The sequence below is a fragment of the Canis aureus genome, chromosome 13 (genome assembly GCF_053574225.1).
Source record: "Canis aureus isolate CA01 chromosome 13, VMU_Caureus_v.1.0, whole genome shotgun sequence".
In the NCBI taxonomy this organism is placed as follows: Eukaryota; Metazoa; Chordata; class Mammalia; order Carnivora; family Canidae; genus Canis; species Canis aureus.
In genome coordinates this window covers 24,496,923-24,514,432 of record NC_135623.1, presented here as the reverse complement: position 1 = coordinate 24,514,432, position 17,510 = coordinate 24,496,923, and the positions used below count along the sequence as shown (strand labels likewise).

General features: G+C 52.9%; 1 protein-coding gene and 1 long non-coding RNA gene across 5 annotated transcripts in view; one reads left to right on the top strand and one right to left on the bottom strand.

Moving 5' to 3' along the window:
• Nucleotides 1-7,063: 7,063 nt before the first annotated feature.
• LOC144282166 (uncharacterized) overlaps nt 7,064-17,510 on the bottom strand; it is a 60,257-nt gene continuing 49,810 nt past the window's right edge. For all 4 annotated transcript variants that reach the window (XR_013350497.1, XR_013350496.1, XR_013350495.1 and 1 more), the window contains exons 4-5: nt 7,808-9,776; nt 7,064-7,444 (exon numbers count right to left, since the gene is read on the bottom strand). This is a non-coding gene — a long non-coding RNA (uncharacterized LOC144282166). The remainder of the gene's footprint in view (nt 7,445-7,807; nt 9,777-17,510) is intronic.
• RNASE12 (ribonuclease A family member 12 (inactive)) lies at nt 9,637-12,098 on the top strand. The gene is made up of 2 exons (XM_077845447.1): nt 9,637-9,794; nt 11,327-12,098. Exons 1-2 carry the CDS (start codon nt 9,761-9,763, stop codon nt 11,800-11,802), a joined length of 510 nt encoding a protein of 169 aa, XP_077701573.1. The 5' UTR covers nt 9,637-9,760; the 3' UTR covers nt 11,803-12,098.

Here is a 17,510-nt window from a genome sequence, read left to right as displayed (position 1 = left end):
TGTAAGATCGACCATGAGTTCTCTTCTGCCGCTTCTCGTGATCACCCAAAGTCGTGCATTCCGGATGGGGCGCGGGGTATTTTCTATCAATCGTCTTGCGTAACCCTGGATTTCCGTCCACTGCCATCACGGGGGCCCTCCCTTGGGTGCTGGGACCCCCGAGGGTGGCAAACACAGGGAGGTGTCTCAGCACGCAAGTCAGGGCCCCCTCCGTCCTTGCAGCCGGGCCTTCCGGGGACCGTGTGCATGTGGGGCTGCCACCCCCCAGGGATACACTGAAACGGGGCGCCCAGGCCTGCGCATGTCAGGCTCACCTGCCGAGCTTTGTCCCCATTCGCTGGAGTGCGATCCTACCCCACACCAATTTAGTGGGACTCTGGGAGGAGAGGCCTTTGGCCTTTGTTTATCGGTTATTTATTAAAAGCTCCCAGCTCTAATGGGTGTCGGGAGCTACAGATGCTACCCATGGCTCTCCGGGTCATGGCGGGAGACTGTGCCCTGTACCCCAGTCACCCCGGGCATCCTGTATCCCATCTGCCCCCCTTACAATCTCCCTCCATCCGGAGCTTCATCTTCCCTGGATACTGGATATGGTCTGTTCTGGGTGCAAACCGGAGCCAAACGTAGCCTCTCTGTGAACCTCCCCACGGCCCAGGCTCCGGAAACAAGCCCTGCTAAGAGTGGGGAGCTCCGGAAGAAAAGGGGTGGCCCAGTGGATCAGCTTGGTTTCGGGGGGCCAGGTGAAAATGTGCGTGCCTCTCAGTCCTCACGGAAAGGACTAGACCCCACAGGATGCGCCCACACACTCCCTACCTGCTGGGCACTCGGTGCTCACAGCCACTGGAGGTGCCCGACTCACCTGATGAAGGAGACCTGGGACCTCCCGGGCTGTTCCACGTGTCTCTCAGCTCTGGGGCTGAGATCGAACTTCTGGCACCTCGAACTTCTGGCACCTCGTCGAGATTTGCGAGAAGTCCTAAATAATCCTGGGACCCCCAGTAGCCCTCCACACCGCTCTCAGCCCTTCACCAGGTGACGCTGGCCGGACGCTGAGAATCTCTTCAGTGCCCACGGCCTTCTCACCACCTGCGGCAGCCCCGCCGGAACCTGTGCTGCTGCGGCAGCCCTGACGGGGTCTCCGGTCGGCCTCGTGCCCCTCCGGGCCCTGGCGGGGTCTCTGGCTGGCCCTCCTGCCCCTCTGGACCCCTGGCAGGGTCTCGGTCGGCCTCGTGCCCCTCCGGGCCCTGGCAGGGTCTCCAGTTGGTCCTTGTGCCCCTCCGGGCCTTGGCGGGGTCTCCAGTTGGTCCTTGTGCCCCTCCGGGCCCTGGCGGGGTCTCCAGTTGGTCCTCGTGCCCCTCCAGGCTGTGCCCACAGAGCGGAGCAGTCTTGTAACCTAGGCCGGAGCTGCTCACTTCTCAGCTTACAAGCCCCTGTGTCTCCATGTCACTCAGTGTAGCGTCACAGCTCCTTGTTGTGGCTTTAAAAATCTCCAGGGGTTTTGCTGCTTCCTGGCCTCCCCCGGCTCCCGACCTCTCCGGCACCCACTCCTTCCGCTGGCTGCGTTCCCACGACGTTAGCCGCGAGTACGCCTCTCGGGTTCCCACCCCAGGGCCTTGGCACATGCCTTTCATTCTGTCTTGCATCTTCTCTCCCTGTTGCCCGCATGGTTCAGCACTTCACTGCTTTTAAGCCCCCTGCCTAGATGCTGCCGCCTGCTGGAGGGGCTCGTCTGACCCCCACATGGAATAGCTCCCACCCTCCTTGTTCTCTGTCCCCCTTCCTCTGAGTTTCCTTTTTGCACAAACCACGCCTGACTTTGGCTCCTGCCACTGTGGCTTGGCTTTTCTTTCTTTCTTTCTTTCTTTCTTTCTTTCTTTCTTTCTTTCTTTCTTTCTTTCTTTCTTTCTTTCTTTCTTTCTTTCTTTCTTTCTTTTTTTTTTAAGATTTTATTTATTTATTCAAGACAGAGAGAGAGAGAAGCCGAGGGAGAAGCAGGCTCCATGCAGGGAGCCCGATGCGGGACTCGATCCCGGGTCTCCAGGATCACACCCCGGGCCGAAGGTGGCGCTTAATAAACCACTGGGCCACCAGGGCTGCCCAGCTGTGGCTTTTCTTAATGCCCCCTCGCCGGCCACCAGGATGGAAGCTCCCTGGGGACAGGATGTGGCACTGCTGCCGTGTCAGGGCCGCCGCAGTGCTTAGCACCCAGTGGACCCTTGGTAGGTATGTGGTTGGTGCACGGTAGGAGTCACGGGGACCAGAGTCCCAGAGGCCGCCAAGGAGCCCCGGGCCTGTCGCAGGGGTACTGGGCCTGTTGCACAGGAGGCGGGCTCCTGGGCGTGGGGCACGTGCCACCTGGGGAGAGGCTGAGCGGGGCGGCGCGCCTGGGAGACGGCACTGCGGCAGCCGTCCTGTGGGGCCGCAGCAAGGCACGGCCGTGTCTCCAGGGAGCCCAGAGAGGCTCTTCCAGCTGGACGGACAGCAGGCGCCAGCAGGCTGTCGGAGGTGGGACGGCGCCCCTGGCCCCCGGCCCCTTGCACACCTGGCCGCCGGCTGCTGGAAGGCAGGGCTGCTCCGGAGACCCTGACCCACGTGGTGTCTGGGGTCGCGCTGTAAGGTCACATGGAGCAGGGCCCTAAAATGACTCATTTGATAAGATGAAGCACGAAAGTCCACGGTAGGGACGCCAGAGAGGAGGAGGAAGGCTAAGGTTAGGAGGGAGTAGCTCCTGTGCTGGTGTCGCGCTGAGGCGTCGCCCTTGGGAGCTGCCGCGGCTCTGCCCTCGGGCTCTTATGGGACACACGGGGACAGGAGCTCATTCTGGGTCCCCCCGGGTCTCCTGCGGACCCTGCCGTGCGCGTGGTAAGACGGTGGAGCTTGCAGGGAGGCAGCTGTGCTGTTGTTCACGGAGGGGCGCTCAGGCAGTTAAGCTGGACGGTTTATCTATTTTTAAAGATTTGATTTATTCCTGAGAGACACAGAGGCAGAGACGCAGGCAGAGGGGGACGTAGGCTCCCCGCAGGGAGCCCGACAGGGACTGGATCCCAGGACCGGGGTCACGGCCTGGGCCCAAGGCGGATGCCCCACGGCCGAACCCCCGCCCCGCCTAAGGAGGCCGGTGAGGCCCACGGAGGCCCGCTCAGACTCAGGGCCATGGAGCCGGCCAAGCCGGAGCCGTCAAGGCGGGAACCTGGCCTTCGGGGCTCCCAGGTGCTGCGGGCCGGAGCTGGCTTGTTCACTTATTGGTTTGTTTTCTCAGATGGATGTGACCCCTTAGGGCCTCAGTGATTGTGTGGGGTCGGGGCGGTCATTCGTCGTCTTTCAGGAATCTTATCGGTTTTTCGGGGGGACCGGCACTGGCCCCAGCGGGGAGCAGAGCCCGGGAGCCCGGGATGGATCCCAGCGCCCTGGCCCCTGGCCGAGTGCGGGGAAGGCTGGGCTAAGGTCCTTCCTCCCGAGGTTCAAAGGAAGCTTCGGGGGCCTGGGCCGAGCCCGGGTCAGAGCACTCTCAGAAGGGGAAGTCCGAAGGGACGGTGGCCCCCGGGTAGAAAGCCGCACTCAGGCAGCCTCCCAGCCGTGGCCTGGTGGCAGAACTTCCAGGGACTCACGGGAAGTCACGAAACAAAACCAGAAAGGCCTGCTTTGCTGCAAGGGAGAGCGGGATCGGCCCCGCTCACAACCTGGGGGTTTTCACGCAAGGCGCAGACTGATAGGCCCCAATCCGAACGCCGGAGGCAGGCGCGGCTTGTCCTCGGACACACGCAAGCTTGAGTCTGAGGTCCCAGCCGCAGAAAGCCGCGGTGAGGTAGCGGGAGGGCGGTGGGCAGCCGGCCCAAGGCTTCCAAGGGTGTCCCCTGAATGCTGCAGGTAACAGCTTGTCTGGGGAAATGCTCGGCAGTTGCCAAAGGTAGCCAACAAACCCCCAAAGTAGGAGAAGTAGGAGTGCCTCGTGCACCCACCCCTCGGGTAGTAGTAAGTGTTCTTGATTTGGGGAGGCATGTGATCCTTCGGCCAGGATACCGCCTTCCGACCCCATTTCACAGGGCTGCTCCACACCCACCGCGGTCCGGAATCAGCTCCACCTTCCCCACCTCTGGGCCTGGTGGCCGGGAGGCAGCTCCCCGCATCCCCATTGCCCACCCTGACTCCAGCCTGGGCGGCAGGGGCCACACCTCCACTCCCTCCATGCCTGGGGGGATAGAGTGGTAGCCAGGACACCGTCCTCGTTAGACTCTAGCCATCGGAGTCATGTAGCAAAGCTCAGAAACAGTTCGTGACCGCAGAAAGGGACCTTACGGACTTGGATTCTTCCTTCATTCTTTTCTCCCACCTCCATTTTAGGAACGATGGGACTCGGACTCAGAAGTGACACACAAGACCCGACACCTTTTACTTTTCCATCTGTTGAGCAACAGCAGACAAGACGGCAAGCTGCAGAATAAATGCATTTCTTTGGGGTCGTAGGGGTTGCAGTCTGGGGGCACAGGGAGGACCCGACGCGTGCTCTGCCGACACAGAGGGGGTCAGGGTGTTTAAAGAGGAGAGAACTCGCAGGAGCTGTTCTGCATGAAATGCGGCTGGTGCCGTCGCCAGGATGATGCTGAGCTGCCAGAAGCACCCGGAGGGTCACAGGCAGTGCTTGCCAAGGAGTTTTTCTGGCCTTCCGGATCCTTCCAGGATGCGGTTTGCACAGGCCCGAAGTTCAGGTTCCGCGTGGGTGGGGCGAGCCTCAGGCTTACTGAGAACAGAGCCTGAGGTGGGGCTCGACCTCAGACCCCCCGGGACCCCCAGGACCCCGGGATCATGACCTGAGCTGAAGGCAGACGCTTAACCAGACTGAGCCCCCCAGCTGCCCCAGGAAGATCAGTTTGGGGCAAGGTATTTTTTAAAATCCTCCTCAGAGAGCTTCTAAAACCTTTTGGGAAGGGAACTAAAATTCTAGCAGCAGGGAGGGCTGCAGTTTGGATTTTTTTTTTTTTTTTTTTTAAAGAAAGGGAGAGGGGGAGAGGGAGAGGGAACATCAGCGAGGAGCCCCAGGCAGGGCTCAATGTTATGACCCTGAGATCATGACCCGAAGGGAAACCAACCCTTGGACGCCTAACCGCTGAGCCACCTAGGTGCCCCAGGTTATTTTCATATGAACGTTAAAGGAAGAACAATCCCCCAAATCTAATGACCTGGGATTAAGTTACACTCCCTTCACGTATTGTCTCCCAGTCCCACCCAGAGCCATCTAGGGGCCTGGTCTCCCGCGTCGTTTCCCAGACAGATGCTTCGTGGAACCCTGTCCCCTTGGATGTTAAGAGTGGGACCCCTCAAATGAAGCTCCAGGCTCAAATCCGTTTGTAAAATTCTGAATTCGATGAAATTGGTCAAGCTTCTCAGAATCTCATGCTTTGTGAATCTCGTGACTCTCCAGGGGGAAGAATATAGTAAATAACGTTTCTGAAACTTTTGATCCCGACGCTTTTTTCTTGAAGCATATGCTCAGCAGCCTTTTCCAGAACAGTTTCCCCGAAGGCAAGTAGGAGAAGCGAGTGTGAGTGGTCTCCTGTGTTTGTTTTCCCCCTCTTCCTTAGTCATAAGAAACCAGAATTTTGGGGCACATGGGTGGCTCAGTTGGTTAAGTGACTGCCTTCAGCTTGGGTCTTGGTTTTGGGGTTTAGGGGTCATGGGATTGAGCCCCACATCGGGCTCTGCAGGGAGTCTGCTTCTCTGTCTCCTGTCTCTCACTCTCTCTCAAATAAATACATAAAATCTAAGAAGGAGAAGGAGAAAAGAAGAAGAAGAAGAAGAAGAAGAAGAAGAAGAAGAAGAAGAAGAACAAGAACAAGAACAAGAACAAGAACAAGAACAAGAAAGAAGAAGAACAAGAACAAGAACAAGAAACCAGCATTTTAGCCAGGCACATGCTCACTCAGAATAAGCCCAGCATTTACCCCCGTCCCTTGCAATTGACTGTGCCTGTGCAACCAGGTGATTGCCAAGGAGACGTGAGGGGAGATAGCACATGAAACTCTGGGGTGCGCCCTTAGAGGGCAGTGCCATGCCCCTTATGTGCCTTCCTTCTCCTTGGTGGCTGGAAGGCAGACATGATGGCTTGAGCTACAGCAGCCACGGGAGGGGAGTGAGGTCCAGCACCTGGGGCACCTCCGCAGGACAGCCCTCCTGCTGGTCCGCACCCCGGGGCGCCGTGGGTGCTGCAGGCCCCGGAGCCAGGCAGGCACCCTGCGGCCTCGTCCCCGAAGTCCCGGGGGACCACCCGCGCCGGCCACAGGAGTGGGACGGGGGCCAAGGAAAGGACGGGGACTCGGCGCCCTCAGAGGGCAGGTGCGCTGGACGGTATCCTGTGGCGCCCTGCTCCAGGGCTGGCCGGGCGGCTGTGGGGGCGCCTTTAGGACACCGTGCCTCCCAGCAACCCCCGCCTCTCCCTCCTTTTCCTTCTCCCCCTGTGCAGTCATCCTCTCCTGGCTCCCCCTCCTCCCCCTCCTCCCCCTCCTCCTGGTCCTCTCCCTCCGCCTCCTCCCCTCCCCTTCTTCCTCTTCTCCTCCTCTTCCCCGTCCTTCAACTCCTATCTTTTCCCTTTTCCCTCCTCCTCCTCCTCTCCCTCCTCCTCTCCTTCTTCCTCTCCTTTGTCCTCTCCCTCCTCCTCCCCATCCTTCAACTCCTCCCCTTCCTCTTTTCCCTCCGCCTCCTCCTCCTCCTGCCTCCCTCCCTCCATCTTTCCATCCTTTCCCTTTTCAGGCACATGGGACAGACTTGGACCGAGTCCCTTTGCAGCCCATGCTAGGCCTCTCTTTTGTTTCATTCAATTTTATTACTCCCCCTTTATTCCTTCTGCTGCTTCTATTTCTCTCGCTCTCACAGCATCTCTTGATCCATGTTCTTCCCTCCCGTTCAGCTATTGGGCCCCCTTGGAAAATACGCTGTCTTACCTTGGAGCATGGATGTTTTAAATTTAAGTATTTAAAGGGAGAATCTTCCTTCAGACTCTTACCGCTCATCACACAGCACCATGTTTTCTTCGAGTTCTAGTCGTTTTGCTCTCTGTAAGTCTAGTGCATTATGAGACCACTTAACATGATTTTATCTCACGTGTCTGATGCTGCCTTTTTTTTTTTTTTAAGATTTTATTTATTTATTCATGAGAGATACACAGAGAGAGAGCGAGGCAGAGACACAGGCAGAGGGAGAAGCAGGCTCCATGCAGGGAGCCCGACGTGGGACTCAATCTCGGGTGTCCAGGATCACGCCCTGGGCTGAAGGCAGTAGCTAAACAGCTGAGCCACCTGGGCTGCCCCCCCCCCCGCCCCCGACGCTGCCTTCTTCATCCACTCCCTTCACGGGGACACCGAGGTGGCCTCCAACCCTGCTCTGCCGCTGGTCGTGGCTCCATGGACACCCCTACGTGCGCTCCCCTCAGAAGAACTGTCAGGGTCTGGACCTGGGACGGGATGGCAAGGACTCAGGGACCACCCCTCAGTAATTTCACCAAATGCTTCCAGATTGTCTTCCAGTGTCCCCATACCAACCTTCATGCCCACTATCATCTTTGCCAGCACTTGATGTAAGATTGTCTCTCTCTTTTTTTAAGATTTTTCTATTTTTCTTTATTTATTAGAGCATGAGCAAGGAGGAGATGGAGAAGCCGAGGCCGGCTGCGCTGGGAGCCCGATGTGGGGCTCCACCCCAGGACCCTGGGCCATGACCAGAGCCGAAGGCAGCCCTTGACCAAGGGAGTCACCCAGGCATCCTAGATGTTCTAATTTGTTATAACCTGATAGTCATAAACTGATCTCTTGATTACCTTAATTTCCATTTATTTGATTACTAATGAAGTTGAGCGTCGTTCACCACTCATTTTGGCTTTCTCTTCTCAGATTGACTTTTCATTGTTTTTGACAGATTTCTCTCCCGTGAAGTGTCCTGTCTGTCTCCTGCTGACGCAAGCGAGGCCCTTACATCTAGAAGGCAACTCCTGGTTAGTTTTAGGCATCACAGGTGTTTCCTCCCGGGCTGCTGGTGTGAACCCAGGCTCAGCTCAATTTCTGCAGAGTGACACTCTGAAAAGCAGGGACAAGGCTACCTGCCTCAGTTGAGGATGAATTTTGTAACAAACGTTGCCTCCGGTTTTATAACCGTAATATACCATTTGTAGTTCAGCTACTTGGAAGTCCCAGCGGGATATGTTACAATATGTGTATTTATTTCTCTTTATCCAGTGGAAATGTTTCTGCAGATAATGTGCAAATCAAAATTTGTTCACTAGAAACAATTAATTATGTATTTATGGGCAGCTCGGGTGACTCAGCAGTTTGGCGCCTGCCTTTGGCCCAGAGTGCGATCCTGGAGTTCCAGGATGGAGTCCCGCGTCGGGCTCCCTGCATAGAGCCTGCTTCTCCCTCTGCCTGTGTCTCTGCCTCTCTCTCTCTCTCTCTCTCTCTGTTTCTCATAAATAAATAAATCTTTTTAAAAAAACTATGCATTTACATCTTGGGGGTGCCAGGCAACACATATCCCAAACGAAATGGTTTCAATTCTGAAAGGATGCCCATTATGTGAATTTGGGGAAAGTAAATAATAACCTCCTGGGTATCCATTTCCATGCTCTGGAATTACGCTTTTGTTGTTATTGTATAGAAAGAGACCCATTCTTTGAAGCCTTTTCCAGTATTTTCCACCCCAAAATCATTTTCTTCTTACCAGTTAGAAAGACACCGATGTGTACAGAGGAGACTACGTAGCTGTCTCTCCCAAAAGAGAAATCATTTCAGGGCAAGAAGTAATAAAATCAAGTCAATTTTCCCCATTTCTATATCAAATGACCAGGAGATGGTGGCAACAAAACGTCTTCTGTTTCTCAATGCTTTATGCCACCGTCTTTCACCAAACCCTCGTCCCCTGCACCCCATGTCGGTGTCCCAAGAGTTCCCAAGTTTTGCTCCATATTAGAACCACCGGGGGAGCTTTCACTAATCTCAAACTCAGGTTACACCTGACAGCAGTTAGAGCAAAATGTCTCAAGGTGGCGTCGAGAAATGCCCAGGGCATTCCAATGCCCAGCAGGGCTTGGGCACCTTTGCCATACTCTGCCAGCAGCCCAGGGCTTTATCAAAACTAATGGTAGGGGCGCCTGGGTGACTCAATTAAGCCTCGGCCTTCCTTCTGCTGAGGTCATGACGCCACGGCTCTGGGATCGAGCCCCGGATGGGGCCCCCTGCCCAGCTCCTCCTCCCCCACCACCCCCCCTCCTGCTCCTGCTCGAGTCGACATCGACATCGGGGACTGTTTCTGTCCGGTCCTGGGCCTCGTGGGAATGCCGCTTGCTAGAACTTGGCCTTCGACTGTAGAGTGTCGAGAGGGGGAAATTGTTGTGACTCATCATCCCCCCTCCATCCGAAGCGTTCTGCAGCTCACCTGCTCTTTAATGAGGGGGTAAGGGCTACTTCCCAGGCTTGTAGAAAGGCCTGCACACCCGGAGAAGAGAGGGGGCTGCGTGGGACACATACCAGGGCTCCATAAACGCTGGGGAAGTCCGCGCTGGTTTACGGAGGACGCGACTGTCCCTCTGAAGGGAACTTGCTGTCCTTCCCCGGCGGCGCCCAAGCAGGTTCCCACAGGCTCCTCCCTTTCTGCTCTTTTTACTTGGGCCCACCCCGCACTCACCTGGCTCCCTGCCCATTATTGTCAAGGAACAGCGAGACACAAAGGACAGTCTCAGGTCCACGGTCCACAGTCCACGATCCACGATTGCAAGGATATGTTGCCTGTGAGAGCTGCAGCGAAAACAAAAGGTGAGAGTTGCTGGCCGCGTAGGAGAGGTTGGGAGGAACTGGGAAAAACAGATCGGTAGATAGGGCCGAAAACCTGTGGAATTGGATGGAATCAGCATTGAGACAATTATGGGAAAGGGAGTCATCCAGCAATAGGGGGAACAACAATCAGGCCTGGTAGTTTTGAGCATCCTGCTACATCTGCGCCCCATGATAAGCGCTCTGGTGGTTCGGGAGCAATAGGGGCGCTTGGGGAGCCTGCAGAAGCAGAGTAAGCCCAACACAAGGGATGGTCGGAGAACAGTTCGACACTAAACTCCGAGAGCCGAGATGGCCTGAGAGGGCTTTCTTTTTTCTTTTCTTTTCTTTTCTTTTCTTTTCTTTTCTTTTCTTTTCTTTTCTTTTCTTTTCTTTTCTTTTCTTTTCTTTTCTTTTCTTTTCTTTTCTTTTCTTTCTTTCTTTCTTTCTTTCTTTCTTTCTTTCTTTCTTTCTTTCTTTCTTTTTTTGCAACTATTTGCTTTATTTCCAGAGAATCTCTAGGAATCAAAACTCACCCAAAATGTATTTCTTGTGCTACTTAATTATTAGCCTAACACTAAAACACATTTAGATATTATCAAAATTTAAAAATGCGTTTGAGAAAAGAAGTAAGGAGGTATAAACAGAAAATCAGTCGACAAGTGGAATTTACTAGAGGACAATGTTGCTGGTGCACCCGCTGGTGGCAGTGTGGCTATCCTCAATGCCACAGCCATGAATGGCATTTTGCAAGTATTGTGGCTGTCTACACAAGCATTCACTTAAGTTAACAGAGTTTTGCCATTTCCTTTGTAGCAATCTTTCCTGATCTGTTTACTCTGTCTGCATTTACTGTACGAGAATTGGCTCAACTTACTTTATTATGTAGGCTTCTTTTTACTTGGTGATATTTGCTGAAGAAATACGGGGCTGACATTAGTTTTAATAGAAATGCTATACAGCCTGGGCTTCACGTACCAATATAGTCAAGGTTTTTGTGGCCTGCTCCATATTGATGTTCACCAATGCCAATCTATTTCTTTTTATTCTTGTAATTTCATATTTTTTTATTTTAAGGTAAGTAAGAAATCCTTTTGGATTCTAGCATGTAATATTCAGCATTTAAATAAACAAAACTCTAGGGATCCCTGGGTGGCTCAGTGGTTTGGCGCCTGCCTTTGGCCCAGGGTGCGATCCTGGAATCCCGGGATTGAGTCCCATGTCGGGCTCCCTGCATGGAGCCTGCTTCTCTCTCTCTCTCTCTCTCTCTCTCTCTCTATGTCTATCATGAATAAATAAATAAAATCTTTAATAAATAAACAAAACTCTGTTTTGCCATAGAAAACCACATTACTATCACTTTCGGGCTTTCTTGAAGAGCCGCACCTCTAGCTGGAGTTTGCAGGGTCCCACGAGAGTTTAATTAGCAGAGAGAAGGAAGTCAACTATCCCAAGGGTTGGGGAGCACAGTCAGGGGCTGCGGCTGGAGGAATCTGATTGCCCTCTGCTAGGTCCTGTCGCTTCTCACTCTACAGGAATTAGGGCAGAAGATGTGAAGGGACTCTTACCCCTGATGATCCTAATGGTGATCATTTTCCTGCTGCTTCTGTTCTGGGAGAATGAGCTGCATGAGGAAAGAGAGGTGCCAACCCTGGAGCACTTGCACGTGGACTACCCTCAGAGCGACATTCCTGTAAGGTACTGCAACCGGATGGTCTTACAAAGAGTCATCAGGGGACCTGACAACACCTGCAAGAAGGAACACGTTTTCATCCACGAGAGGCCTCGAGAGATCAACAGGGTGTGCACCTCTCCCAAGAAGAGGGTTTGTCAGAACCATTCTTCCATCTTATGTTTCCAGAGTGTGACAAAGTTCAAAATGACAGCTTGTCAGCTCATCGAAGGCACCAGATATCCCGCCTGCAGGTACCACATTTCCCCCATAATGGGGTTCGCTGTTGTCACTTGTGATCACATGGGGCCAGTGACTCTGCAGAGGTATGTTGAGTAAGTGGAGACCAGTGCCTGAGACCGTCTCTTCCCTCTCTCAGGGATGCTAGCCCTCACCGAGGTGCACCTGAACCATGGGCCTGGGTAGTGCCTTGAGTAAACTGCGTAGCCACTGGGGAGGAATCCATTTATCCTCCCAGTATTGCTGAGCTGGAATCTTTTTATTCTGCTTTAATCTAAAAACAAAAACAAAAACAAAAACAAAAACAAAAACAAAACAAAAACAAAAAAACAAAAAAACTGAATTAAATCATAAACTGAAAAATAAATAAATAAATAAATAAATCATAAACTCTGCATGTGTTTTAATTTCTTGTCCCTTTTCTTGCAGTCATTTGTCAAGAGCCAAAAGTGAATCCGAGGCGGAGCTGGGATTAGGGTAAAGTGAGGGAGGCACTCACTTCATGTTCAAAATTTAAGGGGCACCCAAAATCCCAGTAATCTAGATAAACGGAGTTTTAAAAATCAAATTTAATGCAGAAATGTCTGAAGAATAAAATACCCAGGTTTTAAATAAAGACCTAGTCTGACAGGATTGGATCTAAGGTGACATGAGTTAGTGAGTTTTGCCGGTATAGGGTCAGATCCTATTATACAGCGTTTTGATATTTCATGATCAGAGATTATTTTGCATTAAATTAAGATTCTTAAGTGTTGCATTGAGATATTAGGACTCTTGATTACTGGGCTCTTGGGCACCCTCCCTTAAGTCTTGGGCCTGGACTGAGCGTCTGCTTTGGTCACACCGCACTCCCGGGCTTGCTCCTGGGTGGAGAGGCACTTGGAGTAGTTTAGGGTCTCCTCTGAAGGGTACCTATAGTTCCAGCTGCACCTGTTCCCACTCAGCAGCTGCCTCTGAGCCTTGAAAGAAAGGGAAAGGGAGATGGCAAGGACTGCCTGCCTGGTCAGAAACCACGTCCCTCGGAGCCGGTGAGAGGAGTGACCAAGGGTTTCCCAGGAAGAGATTGAGACTCTCAGAGCTCGGTGTCCCTCTCGGGCATCCCAGAGGGAATAGACACCTTGCCATCCAGGGTCCTAACTCCTGTCCCCTTGGCGGCCTTACAGCCGGTTCTTCAGCTGGCCCACATCCAGCCGTGGGCAGGGCATCCTCGGGGCTGGGGCGAGCGCTTGGAGCGAAGGGAGGAGGCCTCCTTACTGGGGGGGGGGGGGGGGAACCTCGTGAAGTCCTGTTCTTTCCCGAGCAGTGGTCCTCACACCCAGCAAGCCAGGCGCTCGCCCCAGCCCGTCTTTGAGGTCTCCAGGCCTGTTACTCCACAATTCCAGTTCTCCTGGTGGGAGGCCAGGGTCAGTACAGAGAGTAGTGAGGAAGAAGGGCAGCTAAGCGCCAGATTATGGGGTCACTGACTCTGAGGTATGACATTGCCGTCCCGGGAGAACCAAAAACATGGTGAGCTGCAGCGGGCACCGGCAGCGCACGAGCCTTAGAGGCCCTTTCTGTTCTCATCTTTTCAGCTGAGAGACTCCGACTATTGCATTATTTATCTGGATTTAGCGGAAGGTCAGATGGAAAAGGGGGGGGCACCTATGCTGGTTGTTAGCTCCATCATTTGCAAGCATCGAGCTCCAACTGCGTGAATTCAGAGAGGCAGGATGTTGACCACTGTGAGCAGCCTGCGCACGGGCAAGCTTGCTCCTTACCCACCTCTCTAGGGGCGGGGGGGGGGGGGGGGGGGGGGTGGGGTCCCGCTGTCTTTCTGGAAGTTTGGAGGTCACCAAGGAAGCGGAGCCCTCAGATGCTGAGCAGGATCAATTGGTCCCCAGCAGATGACTTGCTGGGGCCCGAAGCAGCATCGTTTCTTGGGCAAAATTTTAAAGTGGCAGAAATGTGTCTTTGAAGTCCCCATTTCTGTGTTCAGAATTCTGATTCCTTGTCCTTCCCCTCTCCCTGGGCGGTATTGGCTCTTTTTTCCTTCCAGCTGCTTTTTCATCCCTTCCTCCCTTAACCTCCCTCCTTCTAAGGAGAAACAAAAATCTTGCAGATAAATGCATTCCCACTAAGCTGTAAGTAACTGAGACTCTCAATGGAATCTATTCTCAGAATGTTTTCAGTCAATGGGATCAAAACCCAACTCAAATGAATTGCAATGTATTAAGCATTTGTAGTCTGAGAGGGTATTTTTTTTTTTAGATGGGCACCTTAGCAGCCCAAACCAAGCCCAGGTAGCTGTGAATTCTGTGCACCTGAAAAAGATATTTCAGAAAAATAGTTTCAGTGTGGAAACTGCATTCTTCTTCCTTTTCATTTTTCTCCTCATTGTCTTTCTGTTTTCCTATTATCACCTCACTACTGATGTTGACAGTAGAGAACATTTAGGAAAAAATCCAAATCCTCTTTCCCTTGTCCCTTCAACCAGCAGCATGTCTATGCTCTAGACACACACATGAACACATCCACTTAATTCCTAATCGTCAATCAATAATCAATCAACCCAATTTTTTAAAAGATTTTATTTATTCATTTATGAGAGACTCAGAGAGAGAGTCAGAGACATAGACAGAAGGAGAAGCAGGCTCCTCACAGGGAACCTGACATGCGACTCGATCCCCAGACCCAGGATTGTGGCCTGAGCGGAAGGCAGATGCTCAACCGCTGAGCCACCCAGGCGTCCCTCAATCAACCCAATTATCAAGGCTTATATATTCTTAGTACTCAGTCTTTCCTCTAATTTCACACACAGAACATTTTAAAATTAAATATAATAAAAATATAAGTCCACATGTCTTCTTGTCAAGTGGTGTAAGAAGCAAATGATTATATAGAATTATTGAACCAACATGTTGTACATCTAAAACTAACACTGCATGTCAATGATACTATAATAATAATAAAATAAGAAATGAAGGATAAGAAGATTGGGGAAGTGAACAATGGATCTGGTGGGCTTAAGTAGTGAAAAATGTGTTAAAGAAAGAATATGATCTGAATTGGACTTTGAAGAGGTGGAAAAGGGTAGACCGTCATGAAAGGGCCAAAAATGGAGAGCCAGAGTAGGGTATATTCAGAGAAGGGTGGGTCACGCTGATTTGACTAGAGCAGGTTTGTGTACCAAAATAATGAGAGACAGCCTTGAGAGGCAGGTTGAGATTAGATCAAGAAGGGCCTTGACTAAGTGGTCCCAGGGGACTGGATAACCTCCAGCTGGCCATAGAAATATCTCAAGGTTTTTGAAATAATGTCATTGCAAGTGATGTTTTTAGAAAAGTAGTGTAGGGGATCCCCGGATGGCTTAGTGGTTTAGCGCCTGCCTTGGGCCCAGGAAGTGATCCTGGGGTCCCGGGATCAAGTCCCATGTCAGGCTCCCTGCGTGGAGCCTGCTTCTCCCTCTGCCTGTGTCTCTGCCCCTCTCTCTCTCTATGTCTATCATGAATAAATAAATAAAATATTAAAAAAAAAAAGAAAAGTAGTGTATCTAAGGATTGGAGGGACAAGGAGCAACAGTTAGGAGGTAAGAGTGAAAATGCAGGAGATATAATGGAATGAGGCCCTTAGAGGAGAGAGACAAAGAAATTCTTTCTAGAGCAAAAGAATTATCACCCTCTACAACCGATCTTTCTAAGATTTTCATTGAGTTTCCCAGCATTGATCTCAAGTAAAGGATCCTCCACACTAGTCAAGCCATGTTGTGTTGTGTCCAGTGTCTGATTCTGCACAGAATGAAAAGGAGCTGAAACTAAGTTCCAGGCTCAAGGAATTTGCAGCCCTAAAAAGGAGGAAAAAAGAACTCTATATATCAATGAACTTGAAAAAAAAAAAAAAAAGGAACATATAAAATGCTCTGCAATGTCATCTATGCTGTAGGTTTTTTTTTTTGTTTTAAGACTTATTTACGGTAGACATAGAGAGAGAGGGGAGCAGAGACAGGAGGAGAGAGAGGCAGCTCTATGCTGGGAGCCTGACACAGGACTCGATCCCGGGACTCCAGGATCACTCCCTGGGCCAAAGGCAGGCGCTAAACCGCTGAGCCACCCAGGGATCCCCTATGCTGTAGGTTTTCAAAAAAGCTAAAAACAAATCAGTGGGTTAAAGTCTACAATGGAAGATTCCACAAAAGAGGAAACAGTGCTGCTGCCCACGTCACAGGGCTTCTGACGGCCGGACCCACACTTTATGAGGTCCTCTGAGCACCCGTGCTTGTCGTCCCCTCCTCTGTCTCGTGCCACTCTCCCTCCCTCCTTCCCTCTCTGACACCAGCAACAGAGACTCCAGGAAACAGAACAGCTTCGGGTCTCGCCCTGCTGACAGGCTGGGTTCTCTGTGTGCGGCCCCACGTGCCCAAGGAGCTGGTAACGAGAAACTCCATGACAGGGGGGCGGGGGGTGAGAATGGGGGAGATCACAGGTTTGAAATGGCTGCCACGTGCCAGGCACTATGTGAGGCTGTGGGAGACCCGGTAGTAGTAAGGCCGTGTTGGGCGAGAGTACCATGACCACGGTGTAGACCGCAGGCCCTCCCAGTGGGACAGGAGACGAGGGGGAAGGGAGAGGTAACTACTTGGTTTGGGGCACTTTAAACACATTCCCTTATATAATTCTCACCTTTCTTTCTTTCTTTCTTTCTTTCTTTCTTTCTTTCTTTCTTTCTTTCTTTCTTTCTTTCTTTCTTTCTTTCTTTCTTTCTTTCTTTCTTTCTTTCTTTCTTTCTTTCTTTCTTTCAGATTTTATTTATTTATTCCAGAGAGATGCAGAGAGAGAGGCAGAGACCCAGGCAGAGGGAGCAGCAGGCTCCATGCAGGGAGCCTGACATGGGACTCGATCCCAGGACCCCGGGTCACACCCCGAGCTGAAGGCAGACGCTCCACCGCTGAGCCCCCCGGGGGTCCCTCTTTTTTTTTTTTTCTCACATGGGAGAAACTGAGGTCAAAGGAACAGAGTAAACTGTGCAGGGGTGGATTAGCAGCGGGGGGCTCCAAGCAGGGCACTAGGATTCCCACCAAAGCGCCCGAGCTCACGTGGAGGGACAGCCCTGGGACCGGTGCCGTAAAGAAAGGACAAGACGTCCTTATGTCCATCTTCCCCTTCTCGAGCTTCCTCCTGGAGCCGAGGCTCCCCGGGACCTGGGCTGGACACCCGGGCCCTGCTGCCCCTCGGCCTGGCTCGGTGTTGCAGGGGTCGCGAGTGCCTCCCCAACATAGTCAAGGAAGGACTCTCAGGGGCAGAGGGGCGACGTGACTTGGCAAGTGGTGTCCGGGGCGCAGACTCGTGGGTCACTAACGAACGTGACTCTTATGTAGACGTACCAGCCTCGGGGGGACCGACGATGTCCCGTCTTCCCCATCACGGGTTCTCGGGAGGTGACACGGTGGCTGCCCGGGGGCACGGCCCAGGTAGCGGTGGCGGCCCTCGCAAGGACACGGTGGCCGCAGACGAGCTCCGGGAGCCGGTGGTCACACGAGCTGAGCTGGGACTTAGCGACTCGAGGCCCCACGGCTCCGGCTGCGGGCGGGGGTTGGCACAGCCGCACCTGGAGCCCCCGCGGCCAGCTCAGCCTCTGCAGGTGACCCTCCGTGCCTACGCCGCGGCGCCCGGTGCAGGACCTGGCCGCGCACACAGGCGGGTCCCTGGCAGGCTGGGCAGTGAGCCGCCTTAGTAGTGACCCCCCGGCGCCCATGTCCCCCAGCGCCCATGCCCCCCGGTGCCCCCGGTGCCCCCCGATGCCCCTAGAACCCCAGTGCAGGACCTGGCCACGCA

What these genes read in the sequence shown, in the direction of transcription:
- RNASE12 (XM_077845447.1), top strand. Translation starts at nt 9,761, where the DNA reads ATGTTGCCTGTGAGAGCTGCAGCGAAAACAAAAG. An exon ending in AGCTGCAGCGAAAACAAAAG is followed by an intron (nt 9,795 to 11,326) that starts GTGAGAGTTGCT and finishes CTCACTCTACAG; the next exon opens with GAATTAGGGCAGAAGATGTG.